The sequence below is a fragment of the Schistocerca serialis genome, chromosome 7, assembly GCF_023864345.2.
Source record: "Schistocerca serialis cubense isolate TAMUIC-IGC-003099 chromosome 7, iqSchSeri2.2, whole genome shotgun sequence".
NCBI classification, from domain to species: domain Eukaryota; kingdom Metazoa; phylum Arthropoda; class Insecta; order Orthoptera; family Acrididae; genus Schistocerca; species Schistocerca serialis.
The window spans coordinates 348,346,697-348,367,039 of record NC_064644.1 but is presented as its reverse complement, the minus strand read 5'-3'; the positions used below and the strand labels follow the sequence as shown (position 1 = coordinate 348,367,039).

Genomic DNA, 20,343 nt, shown 5'->3' with positions numbered 1-20,343 from the left:
TTCCTTTTATCCGACAGTGGTCTTTCAGCTAATACATTTTGACTCGCCATTTATTGTTTTGAATCCATCTCAATACAACAACTATTGTGTGTGCTATGGAATGACTCACTTTTCAGGTGTTGTTGATCTTTAGAAAGTCATGGAGTGATTTAGAATAATGGATTTTTCCAGAAATATAATGAATAGAAAGAAGAGCTTCCAGGATTTTGTTTAATTCAACTGTGCTGATTGTGTTGTCCTTTGCTAGTTTAAATTTTTGTACCATATTGCCTTATATAATTCTCTCAATATTCGCTGCCTGCGCCATCTTCATTTTTGGATCCATCTATATAAATAAAGGTTGTACTATGAAAACCAGATACTAGTTCTTCTATGTCGAAAGAATTTGTTGGTTTTAGAGTCAATGACAGGTCTAGTTCTAAGATCGAATTGTTGTAGTGGCATTCGCTACAGAGAAATTTCGTTGAGGATATCGTTCATAGTATCCATGCGTGTATATGAAATGGACGGCATGCTGTTGTTCATCCAGAATTTTTGAGACAGGCGCCTAAATGAGGGGTTGTGTAAGTCTTCTACCAATTTGTCCTGAGAAAATTGCGCGTATTTGGCAATAAATTTATGGCTGAGTTATTTCCTTCTCAACTGTAGTGGAGGGTTCATTGTCTTCAACAATAAGAGCGTTGGCTGGTGTAGATGCCATAGCTCCTTCACACCGAAAAGACAGGTGTATTGGAAACGCGGCGCGAATTATCAAACCGAACATGAGATCGAAATGGGTGTATTTTCATCACGCATACTTTGAAACACCGCTTCTGAATATTAAAAGCGTTGCCGACCAACTAGGACTTAGACAAATATTGCGACCATCACGCGCGCAACAAAAACTACAGTGATATTTCATAAACCATTATCAGCAGGCAAATATTATTTTTCAGTGCTGCCTACACTTAATCAGTTGTTGCTGCACGACTGTCGATTCTCAGTCTGAAGCAATTGTAATGAATAACCTAAAAACCGAAAAAAACTGTAAATACTATTGTTGTGAACATAGAGGATCCTCATACCAGTTATATAAAATTTTGCGATACGGGATGTCAACATGAAACCTCTCTGATATCCAAATCCAGTTTTTTAAAAAAATGTCTTTTAGACATAGATACCCGCCGTTTGCGGCATCATCTACAGTAACTCAAAAATTTCTGTACAGAAATTAGTACACTTTTACGCAGGATCCTTTTTTAATCCGTAAAATATCTGAACGATACTGTATCTTAAACCACATGCGCACAAGCATGCCGGGGGTGACGGGGGCTGTTACATCCACAATTCTACATCTACATACATACTCCGCAATCCACCATACGGTGCGTGGCGGAGGGTACCTCGTACCACAACTAGCATCTTCTCTCCCTGTTCCACTCCCAAACAGAACGAGGGAAAAATGACTGCCTATATGCCTCTGTACGTGCCCTAATCTCTCTTGTCTTATCTTTGTGGTCTTTCCGCGAAATGCAAGTTGGCGGCAGTAAAATTGTACTGCAGTCAACCTCAAATGCTGGTTCTCTAAATTTCCTCACTAGCGATTCATGAAAAGAACGCCTCCTTTCCTCTAGAGACTCCCACCCGCGTTCCTCAAGCATTTCCGTAACACTCGCGTGATGATCAAACCTACCAGTAACAAATCTAGCAGCCCGCCTCTGAATTGCTTCTATGTCCTCCCTCAATCCAACCTGATAGGGATCCCAAACGCTCGAGCAGTACTCAAGAATAGGTCGTATTAGTGTTTTATAAAGGGTCTCCTTCACAGATGAACCACATCTTCCCAAAATTCTACTAACGAACCGAAGACGACTATCCGCCTTCTCCACAACTGCAATTACATGCTTGTCCCACTTCATATCGCTCTGCAATGTTACGACCAAGGAGGTCAACAAGGTCAAGTACTGGCGAGGCATACACAATGTCTTTCACATAATCCCACTGGAAGAAATTAAGGAGGATTGTGTCCGGTGATCGCGGTGCCAATTGGTTGGTCCAACATGTCGTATTCACCGCTATGGAAATGTTTGGTCCAGAAAGCCACGAACACGTAAACTACAATCCGATGTTGCATCATCCTGCTGGAAGATCAGTATTAGCTCAAGGGGAACGAGCTGAGAGACAGCAAATTCCACAGGCAATTCGAAATAAATGGTTCCTGTTACTGTATTATTGTTGATGAAAAATGATTCAACTATGCCTTGTTTCATCAGCACGCACCACATGTTCGTCATTTCTCTGTCTCTGATATTTTTACAAAAGTTATGGAGGTTTTCCGAACTCCACATGCGAATGTTGTATCGATCGTCAGATAAAACGACATTTCCTAGGTAGTTAGGGGTTTTGCCAATCAAGTCCAAAATTTCCAAGTTTCGCTTCAATGCTTGTATTATTTGAACTTTGTAAGTATGCAAACGAAGTCATTACGCAACACCTTGTGAGCTGTTGAGCGAGGGATGTTTAACTCTCGTGATGATCGGTTAACTGAGTTTGACAGGTTTCTTTGGAAGATCTCCCTGGTCTCTTCTACCATTCCATCAGATGTGTTTCCTTCAAGAGCTCGACTGTTTACATTTCTAGTTGTTAACAACTTACCATACCAAGCATTAACAGTCTTAACGTCTGGTGGCTTCCTTTGAAAGTCACGTCCGAAATCTCTTCTGGCAGCAAAGTGTGACTTTGTTTCTGCATACCATACCACATAGAGCGCTCTCTCCTGAAATGTAGATATTTCTGGTACCACCTGAAACAGAACGAAAGGAATTCTTTAAAAAAAAATCCACAGAAAGCTTTCTGAATTGTCTCACACGATGCCGCAAACAGCAAAACAGCAAGTTTGTTCTTTTTATATACAGGGTGGGTCAGATGGGCCTTCCAATGTCACTTTATGTAACGTGCAATGTTATATCTGGTCTTCAAAATCCAGGCACGATATTTTGCCATTCCCTTGTTCGCTACGCGCAAGCTATTAGTCCTACAGAAAAAAATGGACAGGACCTTTTTGTTGAAAATTTAACGTAGTTAAATTTAGTGCTGGAATACATTTTCGCTGAAGGCCACGGTTTTCGAGATATTTAATGTACAAAAGTGACCTACAAACGAACCTCCATCCCCACACTCATCCCTCACCAGTCAGGATTTCTAGTATGTTGTACGTGGCACTCCCTGCTACCAATGTACAATAATTTTCGGCTACAGAAACTATTCCCGACTTTCGACCTATTTTTTCTTTATTGGTTGGGCTATTACACAGTCAGCATACTAGGCTGTTGCGTTAACATTATTAATTTAAATGTCCCCGTGAGGACAATGAAAGAAAAATGACTTTTGTGAACGTTTCGCTAAAACTAATTACGTTGACAATTCGATCCAAACTTAGAAGCACAGCAGTTTCGCAGCCAGAAGACCTGACGAATACAACTATGTAATTGTTTATTTTATTCTGTTAAAATTCACAAAATTGTTGGGTAAAATTTACACAATAGTCAGTTTCACAATTTGTAAATACTCGAGTACTGACTGAGGATCAAAAAAGGTCGAATGTGGGAAATAACTCGTGCAGTTGCAAATTTGTGTACAGTGACAGAAGGAAGTGCATGAGCAACATACTAGAAATCCTACCAGGTGGGGCTGAGTGTGTGAGTGGGGGTGCGTTTGAAGAGCATTTCTGTTCGTTTTTCTTGAATTACTCGAAAACCACTAGCTGCAGCGAAATACTAGCAGGACACCCACGTTCGAATCCCGGCTTTGGCACAAATTTTAATTCATTGCTTCGACCTGTATGTATTATCATAGATGAAACGTAACCCAATGTCAGGTATAACATTGCTGGGTGCATAAAACGACATCGGTAGGGACACCTGAATCACCCTGTTTGTATGACCAGATTTTAGGAACTTTTCATCTAGTGTGTCAGCCAGAGCGCTATGACCACCGACCTACTATCGATATAAATCCGTTCAGGCGATAGCCGCATCCTCCGTCGAGGAATGACTGCTAGTCAGACACACGCTCGGTGCATGTAGTATCAGTGAATAGAATAGGGAAGGCGTGCGATTTATTTGAGTCTGACCGAGGACAGATTGTGATCGTCCAGAGCTCGACACGAGCATTGAAGAGTGTCTTCAACACGTGGCGAAGCCAAGACAGTAAGAACCTAAAGACAATATGTGTGTGAATTCCTAAGGGACCAAACTGCTGATGTGACCGGTCCCCAGACTTACACACTACTTAACCTAAATTGAAGTACCTTATGCTAAGAACAACACACACACCCATGCCCGCGGGAGGACTCGAACCTCAGGCGGGAGGGGATGCGCAATCCGTGACATGGCGCCCTAAACCACGCGGCCACTCCGAGCGGCAAAAGACAATAATATAATACATTTATTGGAATACAAGTTCCATATTTATCTTTATTTATAGACAATAGAGATGTTCTTGTGGTCATAATAGGCCTGCTCTTTTTTTTAATTCTATTTGATTATTTTTCTTTTATTTTCTTGAAATCTTTGTGTTTTTGTTAAGCGAGTAATAATTTTGTTTGAGTGCACCCTACTAACTTTTTTCCAAAATTTTGATTGTTGTTTACTTATTCTTTTTTTCTTTGTATTGTATGCAAGTCCAGGCGTCATGGATCTGTGCGGCCACCTATCATTACAGATGTCGACGTAGGCTGGGCACATTAGTAAAATAGCACAGGCGGCGAACTGTGGCGGAACTAACTTCAGTCTTAAATACTGATCAGAATACAAGTGTATCTGAATACACAGTCACCGAACCCTCCTAACGATGGGCCTCCGCAGCCGACGGCTCATGCATTTGCAAATGCTAACACCACGACATCTGCAACTTTGACTGAAATGGATATGTGACCATCATCTCTGGACGTTGGCTCAGTGGCAGAGCGTTGCATGATCAGATGCATCCCAATACCCCCTTCATCATGCCGATGAGAGGGCACGAATCCATCGTCTTGCAGGGGAACAGTACCTTGACACCCGTACTGCGGGGCAGAGACAAGCGGGCGGCGGCTCCACTATGCTCTGGGGAACATTCATGATAGAAATCAGACAAGGACAGCACTTCTGCTTATAGCATGTATCGGTTAGAATAATGCACCGATGATGACTGACATCAGTCGAAATCGATTTGCAACAAGATAAATAAATTATGTTTCCGCGACTGCTTGCTACATTCTTTATAATTTTATAATTCACGTGCGCCTCCGTGGGCCCGGCAGAGCTCGTGCAAGACACCATGATGGCCGAGGAGTATCGTACACTGGTTGCAAACCATGTACACCCCTTCATGACGGTCATGTTTCCCTACTGCAGTGGCATTTTTCAACAAGATAATGCGCCGTGTCACAAGGCCATGAATGTGATGGAGTGGTTCGAGGAACGCAGTGGCGAGTTCCAATTGATGTGTGCCCCTCCCCCGCCCCCCTCACAACTCGCCAGATCTGAACCCGATCGAACACATCTCGGATGTGATTGAACCTGGCTTCAGAGCTCATCGCCCCCCTCCCAGGAATTTACGGGAATTGTGCGTACAGATGCGGTGCAGACTCCCTCCACCGACCTACCAATGCCCCATTGCTTCCTTGCCACGACGCGTCGCCGCTGTTATACGTGCCAAAGGTGCACATACCGGCTATTAGGTAGTAGTCATAAGTCCTGGCATATCAGTGTATGTTCGGTTGGGTTGTTTGGGGGAAGAGACCAGACAGCGAGGTCATCGGTCTCATCGGATTCGGGAAGGACGGGGAAGGAAGTCGGCCGTGCCCTTTCAAAGGAACCATCCTGGCATTTGCCTGGAGCGATTTAGGGAAATCACGGAAAACCTAAATCAGTATGGCCGGACGCGGGATTGAACCGTCGTCCTCCCGAATGCGAGTCCAGTGTGCTAACCACAGCGCCACCTCGCTCGGTTCAGTGTATGTTGATGTACATCCAATATTTCGAATATGGCGTTTCTTGTTTCGACAACTGCTGCTGTCAGTGCTTTGATGTGGGATATTTCACTGATATTCGGATATCTGACTAAGCTTGAGCCAGTTTCAAAAAAATGTTCAAATGTGTGTGAAATGTTATGGGACTTAACTTCTAAGGTCATCAGTCCCTAAGCTTGCACACTACTTAACCTAAATTATCCTAAGGACAAACACACACCCATGCCCGAAGGAATACTCAACCTCCGCCGGGATCAGCCACACAGTCCATGACTGCAGCGCCCGAGACCGCTCGGCTAACCCCGCGCGGCGAGCCAGTTTCCTGTGAACACGTCTCTACGGTAGTTTTATTCCACACGAACATTTTGGTTATACACACCGCTATTGTAGGTCCACAATACTCTCCGAGGAAATATTTTCGTGGTAGTCAGGAGTGATGTGGGCAGAGTTTTCAAACACTCAAAATGGTTCAAATGGCACTATGGGACTTAACATCTATGGTCATCAGTCCCCTAGAACTTAGAACTACTTAAACCTAAGGACGGCACACAACACACAGTCTTCAAACACTGCAGCAGCGTTTGAAGAAGTGTTCTCATCCAATTTCTTTCTGTCCATTGCCCTTTATGCCTTTCCTAAATGGAGCTCTTTACAGTGGTAACCAGATGCTCTGGTAAATAGTGTTCACTGTTGCGTGCGATACCCAATAACAGGCTGTCGTCTCTAGAATACGACCTCCTCCCTCCGACGGAAAATCGCTGCATCATTGTGAGGTAGTGTCGCGATAGGCCATCGATAGATGAGATAAATAGGGTCGGCGACGTCGCGGGCCGTCGCCAGCCCCGCGCTCCCTCCTACCCCCTGCCCCCCTCCCCTGTGATCGATGCTGTGTACGTGCACGTGTAAGTGTGTGAGTGCACGTGGATGTACTGGCGTGTGCAGCGTTCCTGAAGCCGGCGGCGGAGCCGCTGGTGGGCGACACGTGGCTGCTGGCGGGGGCGGCGGCGGCGGCGGCGTGCCTGCTGCTGCTGTTCGCCGTGCTGCTCGCGCTCGGCATGGGCAAGCGCAAGCGCGGCAAGCGGCGCGTCGTCAGCGACGCGCAGGCGCCCGGTGCTGGCGGCGCAGACAACAGGGCCTTCGTGGACTCGGAGGGCGCGCAGGTGAGTGCCGCCGACTCTTCCGCTCCGACCAACGCACCGGTTACTCCTCCACAGCACCTCCATAGGTACGTCAGTGTTCCTTAACCTCTTAACTTGGTATTTTCAGTGGCTGATTTCGCCTATCGCACCACGTGCCCCGTTCACTCATTAACACCTTTCACAAAAGGGAACTTCGCCAAGCGTAAACTGAAGTGACAGAACTCATGGGGTAGCGATATGTGCGTATATAGATGGCGGTAGTATTGCGTACACAAGGTATAAAAAGGCGGTGCATTGGCGGAGCGGTCAATTACGCTTAGGTGATCCACGTGAAAGGGCTTCCGACCTGATTACAGCCGCAGACTTTTGTACCCGGAATGATAGTTGGAGCTAGACACATGGGACAGTCCATTTCGGAAATAGTTAGGGAATTCAATATTTACAGACCCACAGTGTCAAAAGTGTGCCGAGAATTTCCGGTATTACCTCTCACCATGGACAACACAGCGGCCGTCGGTCTTCACTTAACGACCGAGAGCAGCGGCGTTTGCGTAGAGTTGTCAGTGCTAACAGACAAGAAACACCGCGTGAAATTACTGCAGAAATCAATGTGGGACGTACGAAGAACGTATCCGTTAGCACAGTGTGGCGAAATTTTTGCGTTAATGGGCTATGGCAGCAGACGACTGAGGCGAATGCCTTTACTAACAGCGCGACATCACCTGCAACGCCCCTCGTGGGCTACTGACCATATTACTTGGACTCTTGACTGGAAAACTGTGCTGTGGTCAGATGAGTGCAGATTTTAGTTGCTAAAAACTGGTGGTAGGGTTCGAGTGTGGGTCAGACCGCACGAAGCCATCGACCGAAGTTGTCCTAAGGTACTGTGAAGCTGGTAGTGGCTCCATAGCGGTGTGGGCTGCGTTTACAGGGAATGCAACGGGTCCAATGAACTGATCATTGACTGTAAATGGTTACGTTCAACTACTTGGAGACCATTTACAGCCATTCGTGGACAGGATGTTCCCAAACAACGATGGAATTTTTACCAATGACAATCCCCCTTGTCACCGGGCCATACTTGTTGGCGATTGGTTTGAAGAACACACTGGACATTTCGAGCGAATGATTTGGCCACCAAGATCGCTCGACGTGAATCCCATCGAACACTTTTGGGACATAGTGGAGAGGCGACTGCGTGCATGAAATTCTGCACGTCAACAGTTTCGCAGTTATGGACGGCTATAGAGGCAGCATGGCTCAATATTTCTGCAGGGGGCTTCCAACGACTTGTTGAGTGCATGCCACGTCGAGATGCTGCACTATGCCGGGCAAAAGAAGGTCCGACACGATATTAGGAGGCATCCTATGACTTTCGTTACCTCAGTGTAGATAAACTGTCGTGATGAAATATAGCGGTTGTGTAGAGGGGCCAAAATAATGCAAAATGTGTTGCGTCGTTTTTGCCCAATTTCACTTTTAAAGGCTAAAACACATCCAGAAAGGAAATTGACATATTAGGTTTAGACGCAATATATTCAAAACGATGATATATAAAAATTGTTTTTTAAGGTCATTCCACTCCATGAATCGGTACAGCAACCTTTTTTCATTATTGTACAATGAAACAGTCTCAATTGCAAAACTATATTTAGTACAGTAAAAATAACATTACGGCTCAGACTGTTTATTTATAAAAAAGGTTTCATTTAAAATTTGTATTTTATTAACCTTCTTGTAAACTATGTGATCAACGTTCGTAATAACTTGAAATGTTGTAAAATACCCCACCATCATTAATTAATTTTGAAAAACGAAAACTTTTGTTGCAACATATATTAAATAAGCTTTTAAGGCACTTACATGCGTATGTAATGACGCTGGTTTCTGAACTACCATTTAGAAAAGTAAACTGTACACACGAGTATTTTCAACATACCTAATTAAAATATCTAAACTTTCATTATTATTCTAATTATTTATTTTACTTATATTTGCTGTATGTTTTAATTGTTTTTTTTACGTTTTAAAATTGTAGTTTTTTTTTTTTTTTGCTTACCGTTTAACAGACGTGTATTTTGTTAATTGAAAATTATACATAGCTTATTATTGTGATAGAAACTAATTGCCATAATGGCAATCTGTAAGGAAATACTTAAGACATAACTTTTTTTACATCATTCATATAAAGTTAACGAAATTTCATCACATAATACGCACGATGGAGAACACAATATAAAACGAAATTCGCCAGGACTTCAACTTGTCACAGGTGATACTCTGAATATCCTGATTGGTATCAGTCATATTTCAGTACGTTGGTAAGCCTTTGCGACAATAATTGATTATCTACTGGTGACTGCAGCTTGATTATATTGTTTCTCAAGTGGAGCCTGACACCATGATTATCCAACAGAACTAGATCTGAAAATGTCCTCACGAAATTCTTCCAACATCGAAAGCCGTACACGACCCGTAGCTGTACCTGTGCCGTCGAGCTCTTCGGGATCACCAACTTCCTTGTCCTCAGGTACGATGCTCTAAACGATTTTTTCACTTTGACGATACCAAGAATCTAGCAATATTACAGATTTTTCTCCCTCACGGGAAAGAAAACTTCTGTCAGATATCTCTTGAGCTCGCCAGACGGTTACTTAACAAATTTCGATGCTGTCATGAGGACATTTGGGGCTTTAAAAAGAGATTCTCGATTTCTCGTCCAAACTCACCATTAGTTTCTTTTAAAACTATGAAAAGGTGGTCATTGTGAGTTTATATCCGCAACAAGACACCTGTTCATCCGGTGATCCCAAAGGGCCAAACGGTACAGGTACAGCCGTGGGACGTACGCGGCTTTCGATGAACTTTGTAAGACGTTTTTTGAAACATAGTTCTGCTGAATGACTATGCTGCCAGTCTCACTTTAGAAACAATATACTCAAGCTGCAGTCACAAGTACATAATCAATTCTCTTCGCCAAGGTTTACCAATGGGTGCTGAAATATGCCTGATACAAATGAGGATTTTTACAGGGGCACCTGCGATCCTTCTGAATTTTGTTTTTTATTGTGATCTCCGTCGTGTATATTATGCAAAGAAATTTCGTTCGAAAAAATTTGTTTTAACCATTTCTTTGCAGATTAGCTTTGTTGTAATGATTTTGTATCATAATAATGAGTTACTAATTATTTTCAATCAACAAAATACATGTATATGAAATGGTAAAGAAAAAAATGGTAAAAAATGGTAAATAAAAAATGGTAAAGAAAAAGAAAAATTGGACATAAAAATAAAATACGTACATCATTATTTTGCTCGCTCTACACAGCAGTTAAGTTTCGTCAAGACCACCTATTTACACTTGGAATTGTTTCCTTATTAGCTGATTTTCATTTATACTCCTCACTCCTTATGTAGCATATACGTACATCTGACTTTTATTACTTTTTTCTAGCTTAGGAAATAAACTAACCTCTCTACGCCTGGTTGTAGCATATACTGACTGATCAGTAGTATACGCACACGCCTGTGTAATGCAGAATTGATCGCTAGATGTCACGAGAGATGGAATGCTCAACATAAAGGACGCTGTAAGTATTTAATTGTGAGCAGAGAAACTGTAAAAGCAGAATGAATCTGTCAGAAGAGCTTAACGGCTTCGAACGTGGATTAGTCATTGCATGTCACCTGAGTAACAAGTCCTTCATGGACATTTCAGCCCTTCTAAAGCTGCACAAGTCAGCTGTTGCTGATATGATTGTGAAGTGGAAACGCGATGGAACAACCACAGCTAAACCACACAGGCGTTTTGTCACGGTCCGCGCGGCTCCCCCCGTCGGATGTTCGAGTCCTCCCTCGGGCATGGGTGTGTGTGTTGTCCTTAGCGTAAGTTAGTTGAAGTAGTGTGTAAGCTTAGGGACCGATGACCTCAGGAGTTTGGTCCCATAAGACCTTACCACAAAGTTCCAAAAAATTACGACTAGGCAGACCTCTTCTACTGACAGATAGGAACTATTGAGCATTGCAGAGGGTGGCTGTAAAAAAATCGCATGAAATCAATGGAAGGGATCACTCGCGAGTTCCAAAATGCTACTGGTGTAGTCCAGCAGTTTTTTTTCGTTTTTTTCTTTTTTAAGTCATCAGTCTTCTGGTTGGTTTGATGCCGCCTGCCTATAATTCCTCTCCTCTGCCAATTTCTTCATCTCAGAGTAACATTTGCAACCTACGTCCTCAATTATTTGGTGGATGTATTTCAATCTCTGCCTCCCTCTACAGTTTTTACCCTCTGCAGCTCCCTCTAGTACCATGGGAGTTTTCCCCTGATGTCCTAACAGATGTCCCTTCTTCTTGTCGGTGTTTTCCATGTATTCCTTTCCTCTCCCGATTGTGCGCAGACCCTACTCATTCCTTACCTTATCATGACATGTAAATGCTTCAATTCTCTTCTGTTCTGCACTGCCATACAATGCTGTGCTCCAAACGCTCATTCTATAGTCAGTGCTAAGCGGTAGCTGAGATGGTGTAAACAGCGAGGCCACTGGACAGTGGATGATTCGAAACAAATGATTTGGAGCGATGAATCACGTTGTGGCAATCCGATGGAAGGATTTGGGTTTGGTGAATGCTTGGAGAACGTTTCCTGCCATCGAGTGTAGTGCCAAAATGATGCATGGAGGAGGTGTTTTTCGTGGTCAGGGCACGGCTCCCTTATTGCCATCAAGAAAACGCTTAATGAGGAAGGATATGAACACACTTTACTGCATTATGTACTGCGTACAGTAGAGGAATAGTTCGATGACGTTCATTGTTTGCATCAGCATGACTATGCGCTCTCTCATAACGCGGTACCTACGAGGCAATGGTTTGTGGACAATACATTCCTGAAATGAACTGTCTTAGCCAGAGTCCCGACGTGAACTCCTTGAAACACTTATGAGACGAGTCAGAACGTCTATTTCGCTCCAGATCCCAGCGTCAACATTACTACCTTCTCTGGTTTCGACTTCTGAGGAAGAGTGGATTGCCAGGGTGTGTGTAGGGTGAACACACCCCTTATTAATGTCCGCTATAGCTGCCTCGCCAAAGGCCTTGGCGCAGTGGTAACAACGGCCCCCGTTAGATCACCGAAGTTAATTGCTGTCGGACGTGGCTAGCAGTTGGATTGGTGACCGTACGGGTCTGCCAAACGCTGTTGGTAAGTGGATTGCACTCAGCCCTTGTGAGGCCAATTGAGGAGCTACTTGACTGGGAAGTAGCGGCTCTGATCACGAAAACTGGTAACGGCCGTGAGAGCAGTTTGCAGACCACACGCCCCTCCATATCCACATCCAGTGACGCCTATCGGCTGTTGACGACACAACAGTCATCCGTACCGCCGGGTCTTCCGAGACCTGTTCTGACTGAGTACAGAGAGTATAATAGCTTTCTCGATATTTTTGATCGAACAGCGTATAATTTACACCATATTCTTTCTGTGCGTCATCTCTTTTTTCTGCATCTTCCCAGCCGGTGGCTGTATCTGCTTGAAGAAAGCTGTTTATCACAGCGTATTCGAGAAATAAATATAATTTATTTTTTAATAGTTCTGAAATAGAAAGTGTTTAGCATATGCTGTTATATGCTAATATAGCTTACGCTATCGAGTAAATGATCGTTTCTTCCATCACAACAATACAGGGACACAATTTCTGTCCTTGTAGGACTGGGTCTTCGTTCCGCAACGACCTTTACTTTGACATTCCACTGGCATTGCTTTCATAATTTTGAAGTGTTTGCTACTGACTTTTCTGAGCACTGTTTAAGTTTTTCTTATTTTATAGCATAAGTAGATTCACTATCAAAGTGTCTTAAAATATTTGCGAATCACATCAACTTTTTAAATTTGGTATTTTAGTCGTATTTAGTACTAGAACAGTGCATTTACCACCAATATTAAGTTTTCATTCATGAAGTCTAAGGTCGAGACTGAGGAGTTACGGACTAAAACTGAATTGGATTAGGGTCGAATATTACGTATCAATAAACAGAATGAAATGAAATTTTATTTTCACATAGTTACATGTTTTCTGTATGAAATGTTTTAAAACATGGAGCTACAAGGAGAGGAATTTCACATTCTGCATGCCAGTAGCATATCTCTTTTCGAAGACTTCTTGTCGTGCGTACGCCACACCTCATTGGTGGTCTTTTCTTCGTTGAGTTTGGCGCAAATACCGGAAAACAGCTGGCTATGAGACGGGTCGATTTCCTTGTTCGAAGTGGGCGTCCAAATGATGACCTATGTTGCGGTGAGAATACGCCCAACTGTTTCACGAGACTGATCAATAATTCCAAGATACTTTTTTGGCTGCAGGTCGTCTGCACTGAAGCATGATACGTCCAATAAACGGTGAAAAATCTCCTGATAATATTTTTTCTGTCTGCTCCTGTCCATTCGGTGGCTTTGAAATTGAGAATCGCTCCTATACATGTCTCCGTATTCTTGTCAGTATCCAAGACAACATTTGGCTTTTGCAAGGCGCCAGTCTTTTAATTTACATCCTAAAATGTCTCGTCATGGAACGTGCTGACCGTACGATATCTCGTTCCACTTCATCAACATCTGCTTCTTTCTGGATGCCATTACATATTCGTCCTCCTCAAGTTTTTCATTTTTAATGAAGTCTGGGAAATACTTTCTGTTTTGCAGCAATGTGCCGACAACGTCAGCATTCTTACTCTTTAGTTTGTGAACCAAATCTGGATTAGTGTATCAGTTACCGAGTTGAATAAAATAATCCTCGCCGAGCACATCGTGAGCCAGCCCCAAAACAATACGAGAACTTATTTACACTACAGAATAGACTGCCATAATTTTTGTTCTTACCAATATAAACATGAAAAACGTTATAACTGACCAAGAATAAATTATCTTGACTGACGAGAGATACCAACTAACAGACGAAGGTTCACTAGCATTATAACACCTGCCGTCCTCAAACTCGTCATTCCCATCGGCTACAAGCCACAGAATGCTGTGCACGGATATATCCTTCAAAATCACTGTGAGCGAGCAGGCCATGGACGGACACATCCGTCGTGCCCACTTAAAGATTGAAAATGGCGACAGACGTGCAGCATTCGGCGAGCACACTATGCATGCTTGCCAAATGCTGAATAGGAGACATGCTCGCTTTGAACCAGGTATGCGCACATCGCCGTGCACCAAGTCAGTCTGGGAACAACGAATAATCGCCGTTCCGTAGCTCTACGGAAAGCAAAGGCATTCGTAACTGGTAATAAGCGCAGCTGCTTTTGTAGGACCGCCATGTGGCAGTACGTTATGGAAGAAGAAGAAAACTAGTAGAAGATGGTGGACGGTGTTCCTTATTAAATCTAAGAAACATAAATACTAACTGGTTAAAAGTAAATTTCTATTAACTAACTCTGTTTTAAAAACTTGTTCCATTTACTTTTTATGCATATTTGAGAATTCAGATCTAATCGCTGTTGTTGTTGTAGCTACACAACAAGGATAATTATTCTTCTCTCTTTTATTTCAGAGCAATAGTTCGATCACAATAAATTGTTTTTTAACATTTTTGGTTGGTTGGTTGGTTGATTGACTGGTTTGGGGAAGACCAGACAGCGTGGTCATCGGTCTCATCGGATTAGGGAAGGATGGGGAAGGAAGTCGGCCGTGCCCTTTCAGAGGAACCATCCCGGCATTTGCCTGGAGTGATTTAGGGAAATCACGGAAAACCTAAATCAGGATGGCCGGACGCGGGATTGAACCGTCGTCCTTCCGAATGCGAGTCCAGTGTCTAACCACTGCGCCACCTCGCTCGGTTAACATTTTTGGAATCTGTTTATATTAAGTAATCACACGGAGGTGCGGCGAAAGCACTTCTTTCTTCAAATCATATCTGAGTGAAATAGAACAGGAGCACTTTCCATCGAGCACTTTCTATCATGCACTGTATAGTGACTTGCACAGATTTTGTCCATGGCTTCGTCTTTCTATATGTACGTCAAATATACTGCATCCCTCCCTTTGTCCATCTCCTCCTTCTCCTTCTTTCTTTCCATTTCCTTCTTCCTCTCTCTGTCCATCTCCTCCTTACCCTATCTCTGTCCATCTCCTCCTCTTCCCTTTCTCTATACCCAGCCATGACCGTCTACACACAGACATTATGATGCAATCCACTCAACAAACCAGTTATGCAAGGCAGCCTAGATATCAAGCATTACCCATCATTTTCACCGCCACCTCCACCTCCTCAATCTCCAACAGTCATGACTTGAAGCCATATACGATGGTTCCCCACACCATGACGCCAGGAGTGACTCCGCTGTGTCTCACGAAACCATTGGAAGAATGGGACCTCTGACCAGGTCGTCGCCATAGTCAATGGTCATCTGAGGCAGTGCAGAACCGCATTTTGTCACAGGACACAAAGCGACGTCGTTCATCATCAGTCCACGCTTCCTCGTCATGGAACTTCTCCAAATGCACCCGCTTGTGTTGTGGTGTTAACGGCCGCCTATGGATAGGACAGCAATTCCTCAGCTCGACTGTTGTTAGTCTCCGACCATTGTTGCAAGATGACTCAGAATTGGTGGCAGTCCATTACTTGTTCTCGAATGGCAGGCGCAGATGTGAAGAGTTTATAGTGTAACTGGTGAACAATTCAGTGGTTCCCTCTTGTGATGGTCAAACATGGTCAACCAGAATGATGACCAGTAGGGCAGGGCCCTTCCCGTGCAGTCCTACGTCAGGCCACTTGACATCCGAATGCTGCACAAGTCCGGATAATGCACAATTTGACCATCCGGCCAGATGGAGACCTGCAGCGAGGACACTTTCAAACTACGTCAGGTGCTGATAATGCTGTCTCATACGAGTACGCGGCAATTCCGTGTCCTTGACAGTAATCATTCAAGCGCTGTTCGCACCCTTGTACACCCTACCAGGCCTGATAACGACACTAAACAAACACTGATGTCCAAATGTGTGTGAAATCTTATGGGACTTAACTGCTAAGGTCATCAGTTCCTAAGCTTACACACTACTTAACCTAAATTATCCTAAGGACAAACACACACACCCATGGCCGAGGGAGGACTCGAACCTCCGCCGGGACCAGCCGCATAGTCCATGCCTGCAGCGCCTGAGACCGCTCGGCGAATCCCGCGTGGCTAAACACACACTCTCCACCATGGTAGCCATTCTGCCGGACACAGAACATTGCAACTGTAATTGCTCTGCGCAACAGGATTAAAGGATCAGTTTTTCTAATCCCCGTAATTGTCTCCTTTTGCAACACTTACGTCTGAAATGTGGCTCAAAGGTGCCCTCAGACGTCCTGTGTAATAGTTCAACAGCGTGGCGCCCTGTGACGTCACCCTCGGGCTCGACAACGCTTCAGACAGCAAGGCGCAGTGTAACCGCAGTATTTGCCCTGGTGTATGCAGTAGAACCATTAGGGTTTCAGACAGGAGGGCGTAAAAATTGTAGACATCCTTTGCTGCTTCGTATCACGTTCCAGTTTCGTTTAATGGTTTGGAACAGTTCGTAGCGGTCCCACCCTGCACATCAGAGCAAAAATTGCGATCGCATTACACTCCAGAGGGGTTAGATCATAGCCATTGGGGTTGTAGCGTCATGATGTCTGTCGAGAAGGGATGGATCGCCCAGGAAGTGTCACCAGTGTCAAAGGTCCTGTTGCTCATCGCACTGCGAATGTGTCGTGTGCGAATCAGCTTGACAAGGAAATGGGTGGTTTCTTAAACGCACTGTATGCCACTCCTGAGGCATTTTCTTGTAGCTTCTGACCGGCGTTTGTCTAAAACATTTTCCTCTGCCGCTCATAAAGACACTGCGTGATTTCAACGCAGGGCGTCGCGGTTGTGATGTCCAGCGCAGAGACGTGAAGAGAAGGGGTGAAATTTGGCCAAGAGGGACTGTACTGTGACACGTCCAAGGTAGTGTCTGGCGATTCTGCAGAGGCGTCAAAATACGGGGTGAAATGTTGGTGAGAGGGTGTGTGACGTCCTTCCCATCGTTTGACAAGTTCATGGTGGCGTTGGGCAGCATTGCGGTGAACAATAATTTTATCTTGAAACTCTTCCATTTTTGTCCGTGTTTGCATAGAAAAACAATAATCTCAGAAATTGAGTCCGCCTTGAAGCAAAACACCTTGTTATTCGTGTATTTCTTTATTCTCCCAAACTAGTTTCGGCGACAAATATCACCATCATCAGTGGGCTTTTTAAATCTAAAACATACAGAAAATAGCGTGGTTACACAAACACAGTAGCACATTATTAAATTTCTACTATTCGTTTTTTGAAATATAGTGTTCTATAGATACTTTCATACTACCTTATTTATTGTATGTTACAGCATGTTTTAAGAATTATTGTCGCTGTTTGCGACGTATTTTCTGTGCGCCTTTTTTCTGTTGCCGTTTTTTACTCAGCGAACATCATGTCATCTGCAACCGTGTGTGCCGCGCGCGATTAGCCGAGCGGTCTCAGGCGCTGCAGTCATGGACTGTGCGGCTGGTCCCGGCGTAGGTTCGAGTCGTCCCTCGGGCGTGGGTGTGTGTCTTTGTCCTTAGGATAATTTAGGTTAAGTAGTGTGTAAGCTAGGGACTGATGACCTCAGCAGTTAAGTCCCATAAGATTTCACACACATTTGAGCATTTTTTTGTAACCGTGTGAGCGGCTGTTAGTAAACAAAATACTAAAAGGTGAACTTCATATGTCAGAAATATACACTTGGGGTTGTGGTAGTGTTGTGGAATCCAGTTATTTGGTGTGTACTGAGCTGTTACTTAGCTATTCGTGTACTCACGTTCGTTGGATGGTATGTAGCTGCTTTTATACACGAAAAACAAAACTTTCGCACTTTGTTTCTGATCAACCACTTTCCCATCACACACAGAGACATAAATAAGGAACAGAAGTCGTCGTAATTCGCACTACAGTTTTCATAGCCTTTCACGCCACATGCGATACACCTCTCGCGACACAAGCGAACAGCAAGATGGCGTAATATTCTTGGTCAGAAACAAACTGTGGAAGGTTTGTTTTTCTGTGTATAAAAGAAGCTACATACCATCCAACGAACGTGAGTACACGAACAGCTAAGTAACAGCTGAGTACACATTAAATAAAAATGGCTCTGAGCACTATGCGACTTAACTTCTGAGGTCATCAGTGGCCTAGAACTTAGAACTAATTAAACCTAACTAACCTAAGGACATCACACACATCCATGCCCGAGGCAGGCTTCGAACCTGAGACCGTAGCGGTAGCCCGGTTCCAGACTGTAGCGTCTAGAACCGCACGGCCATTCCGGCCGCCCCACACTAAATAACTGCATTCCACAACACTACTACAACCCCAAGTCTATATTGCTGACATACGAAGTTCACCTTTTAGTATTTTGCTTACTAACAGCTGCTCACACGGTTGCAGATGACGTGATGTTCGATGAGTAAAAAACGGCAACAGAAAAAAGGCGCACGGCTGGAAAACCGAGAACGTTTTATTCATGAAAGCCGTCGCGAAAGACTCCGAGGACGAATAACAAGGTGTTTTGCGTCGAGGCGGACTTAATTTCTGATATTATTGCATTGTGGTGAAATTTGGTGTCAGTGTGACATCGTAAACCCACATCACAAGTCACATGAACTTCTGAGCTTTGATCTGTTTTTCACATCTTGCTATTTGAGACGAGTTTAATAACAATCTTTGCCAGCATCGTAGGCATGACGGGCTGTGCTGTGGGTATAATGTTTTGTGATGTAAATACACTCCTGGAAATAGAAAAAAGAACACATTGACACCGGTGTGTCAGACCCACCATACTTGCTCCGGACACTGCGAGAGGGCTGTACAAGCAATGATCACACGCACGGCACAGCGGACACACCAGGAACCGCGGTGTTGGCCGTCGAATGGCGCTAGCTGCGCAGCATTTGTGCACCGCCGCCGTCAGTGTCAGCCAGCTTGCCGTGGCATACGGAGCTCCATCGCAGTCTTTAACACTGGTAGCATGCCGCGACAGCGTGGACGTGAACCGTATGTGCAGTTGACGGACTTTGAGCGAGGGCGTATAGTGGGCATGCGGGAGGCCGGGTGGACGTACCGCCAAATTGCTCAACACGTGGGGCGTGAGGTCTCCACAGTACATCGATGTTGTCGCCAGTGGTCGGCGGAAGGTGCACGTGCCCGTCGACCTGGGACCGGACCGCAGCGACGCACGGATGCACGCCAAGACCGTAGGACCCTACGCAGTGCCGTAGGGGACCACACCGCCACTTCCCAGCAAATTAGGGACACTGTTGCTCCTGGGGTATCGGGGAGGACCATTCGCAACCGTCTCCATGAAGCTGGGCTACGGTCCCGCACACCGTTAGGCCGTCTTCCGCTCACGCCCCAACATCGTGCAGCCCGCCTCCAGTGGTGTCGCGACAGGCGTGAATGGAGGGACGAATGGAGACGTGTCGTCTTCAGCGATGAGAGTCGCTTCTGCCTTGGTGCCAATGATGGTCGTATGCGTGTTTGGCGCCGTGCAGGTGAGCGCCACAATCAGGACTGCATACGACCGAGGCACACAGGGCCAACACCTGGCATCATGGTGTGGGGAGCGATCTCCTACACTGGCCGTACACCACTGGTGATCGTCGAGGGGACACTGAATAGTGCACAGTACATCCAAACCGTCATCGAACCCATCGTTCTACCATTCCTAGACCGGCAAGGGAACTTGCTGTTCCAACAGGACAATGCACGTCCGCATGTATCCCGTGCCACCCAACGTGCTCTAGAAGGTGTAAGTCAACTACCCTGGCCAGCAAGATCTCCGGATCTGTCCCCCATTGAGCATGTTTGGGGCTGGATGAAGCGTCGTCTCACGCGGTCTGCACGTCCAGCACGAACGCTGGTCCAACTGAGGCGCCAGGTGGAAATGGCATGGCAAGCCGTTCCACAGGACTACATCCAGCATTTCTACGATCGTCTCCATGGGAGAAGAGCAGCCTGCATTGCTGCGAAAGGTGGATATACACTGTACTAGTGCCGACATTGTGCATGCTCTGTTGCCTGTGTCTATGTGCCTGTGGTTCTGTCAGTGTGATCATGTGATGTATCTGACCCCAGGAATGTGTCAATAAAGTTTCCCCTTCCTGGGACAATGAATTCACGGTGTTCTTATTTCAATTT

General features: G+C 44.8%; 1 protein-coding gene across 1 annotated transcript in view; it reads left to right on the top strand.

Annotated features, from left to right (window-relative positions):
• The window catches only part of LOC126413075 (uncharacterized), a 183,049-nt gene that overhangs the window by 83,214 nt on the left and 79,492 nt on the right, over nt 1-20,343 (top strand). Inside the window, exon 4 of the mRNA XM_050082972.1 lies at nt 7,086-7,152. Within this exon, the coding sequence (XP_049938929.1) occupies nt 7,086-7,152 (67 nt within the window). The remainder of the gene's footprint in view (nt 1-7,085; nt 7,153-20,343) is intronic.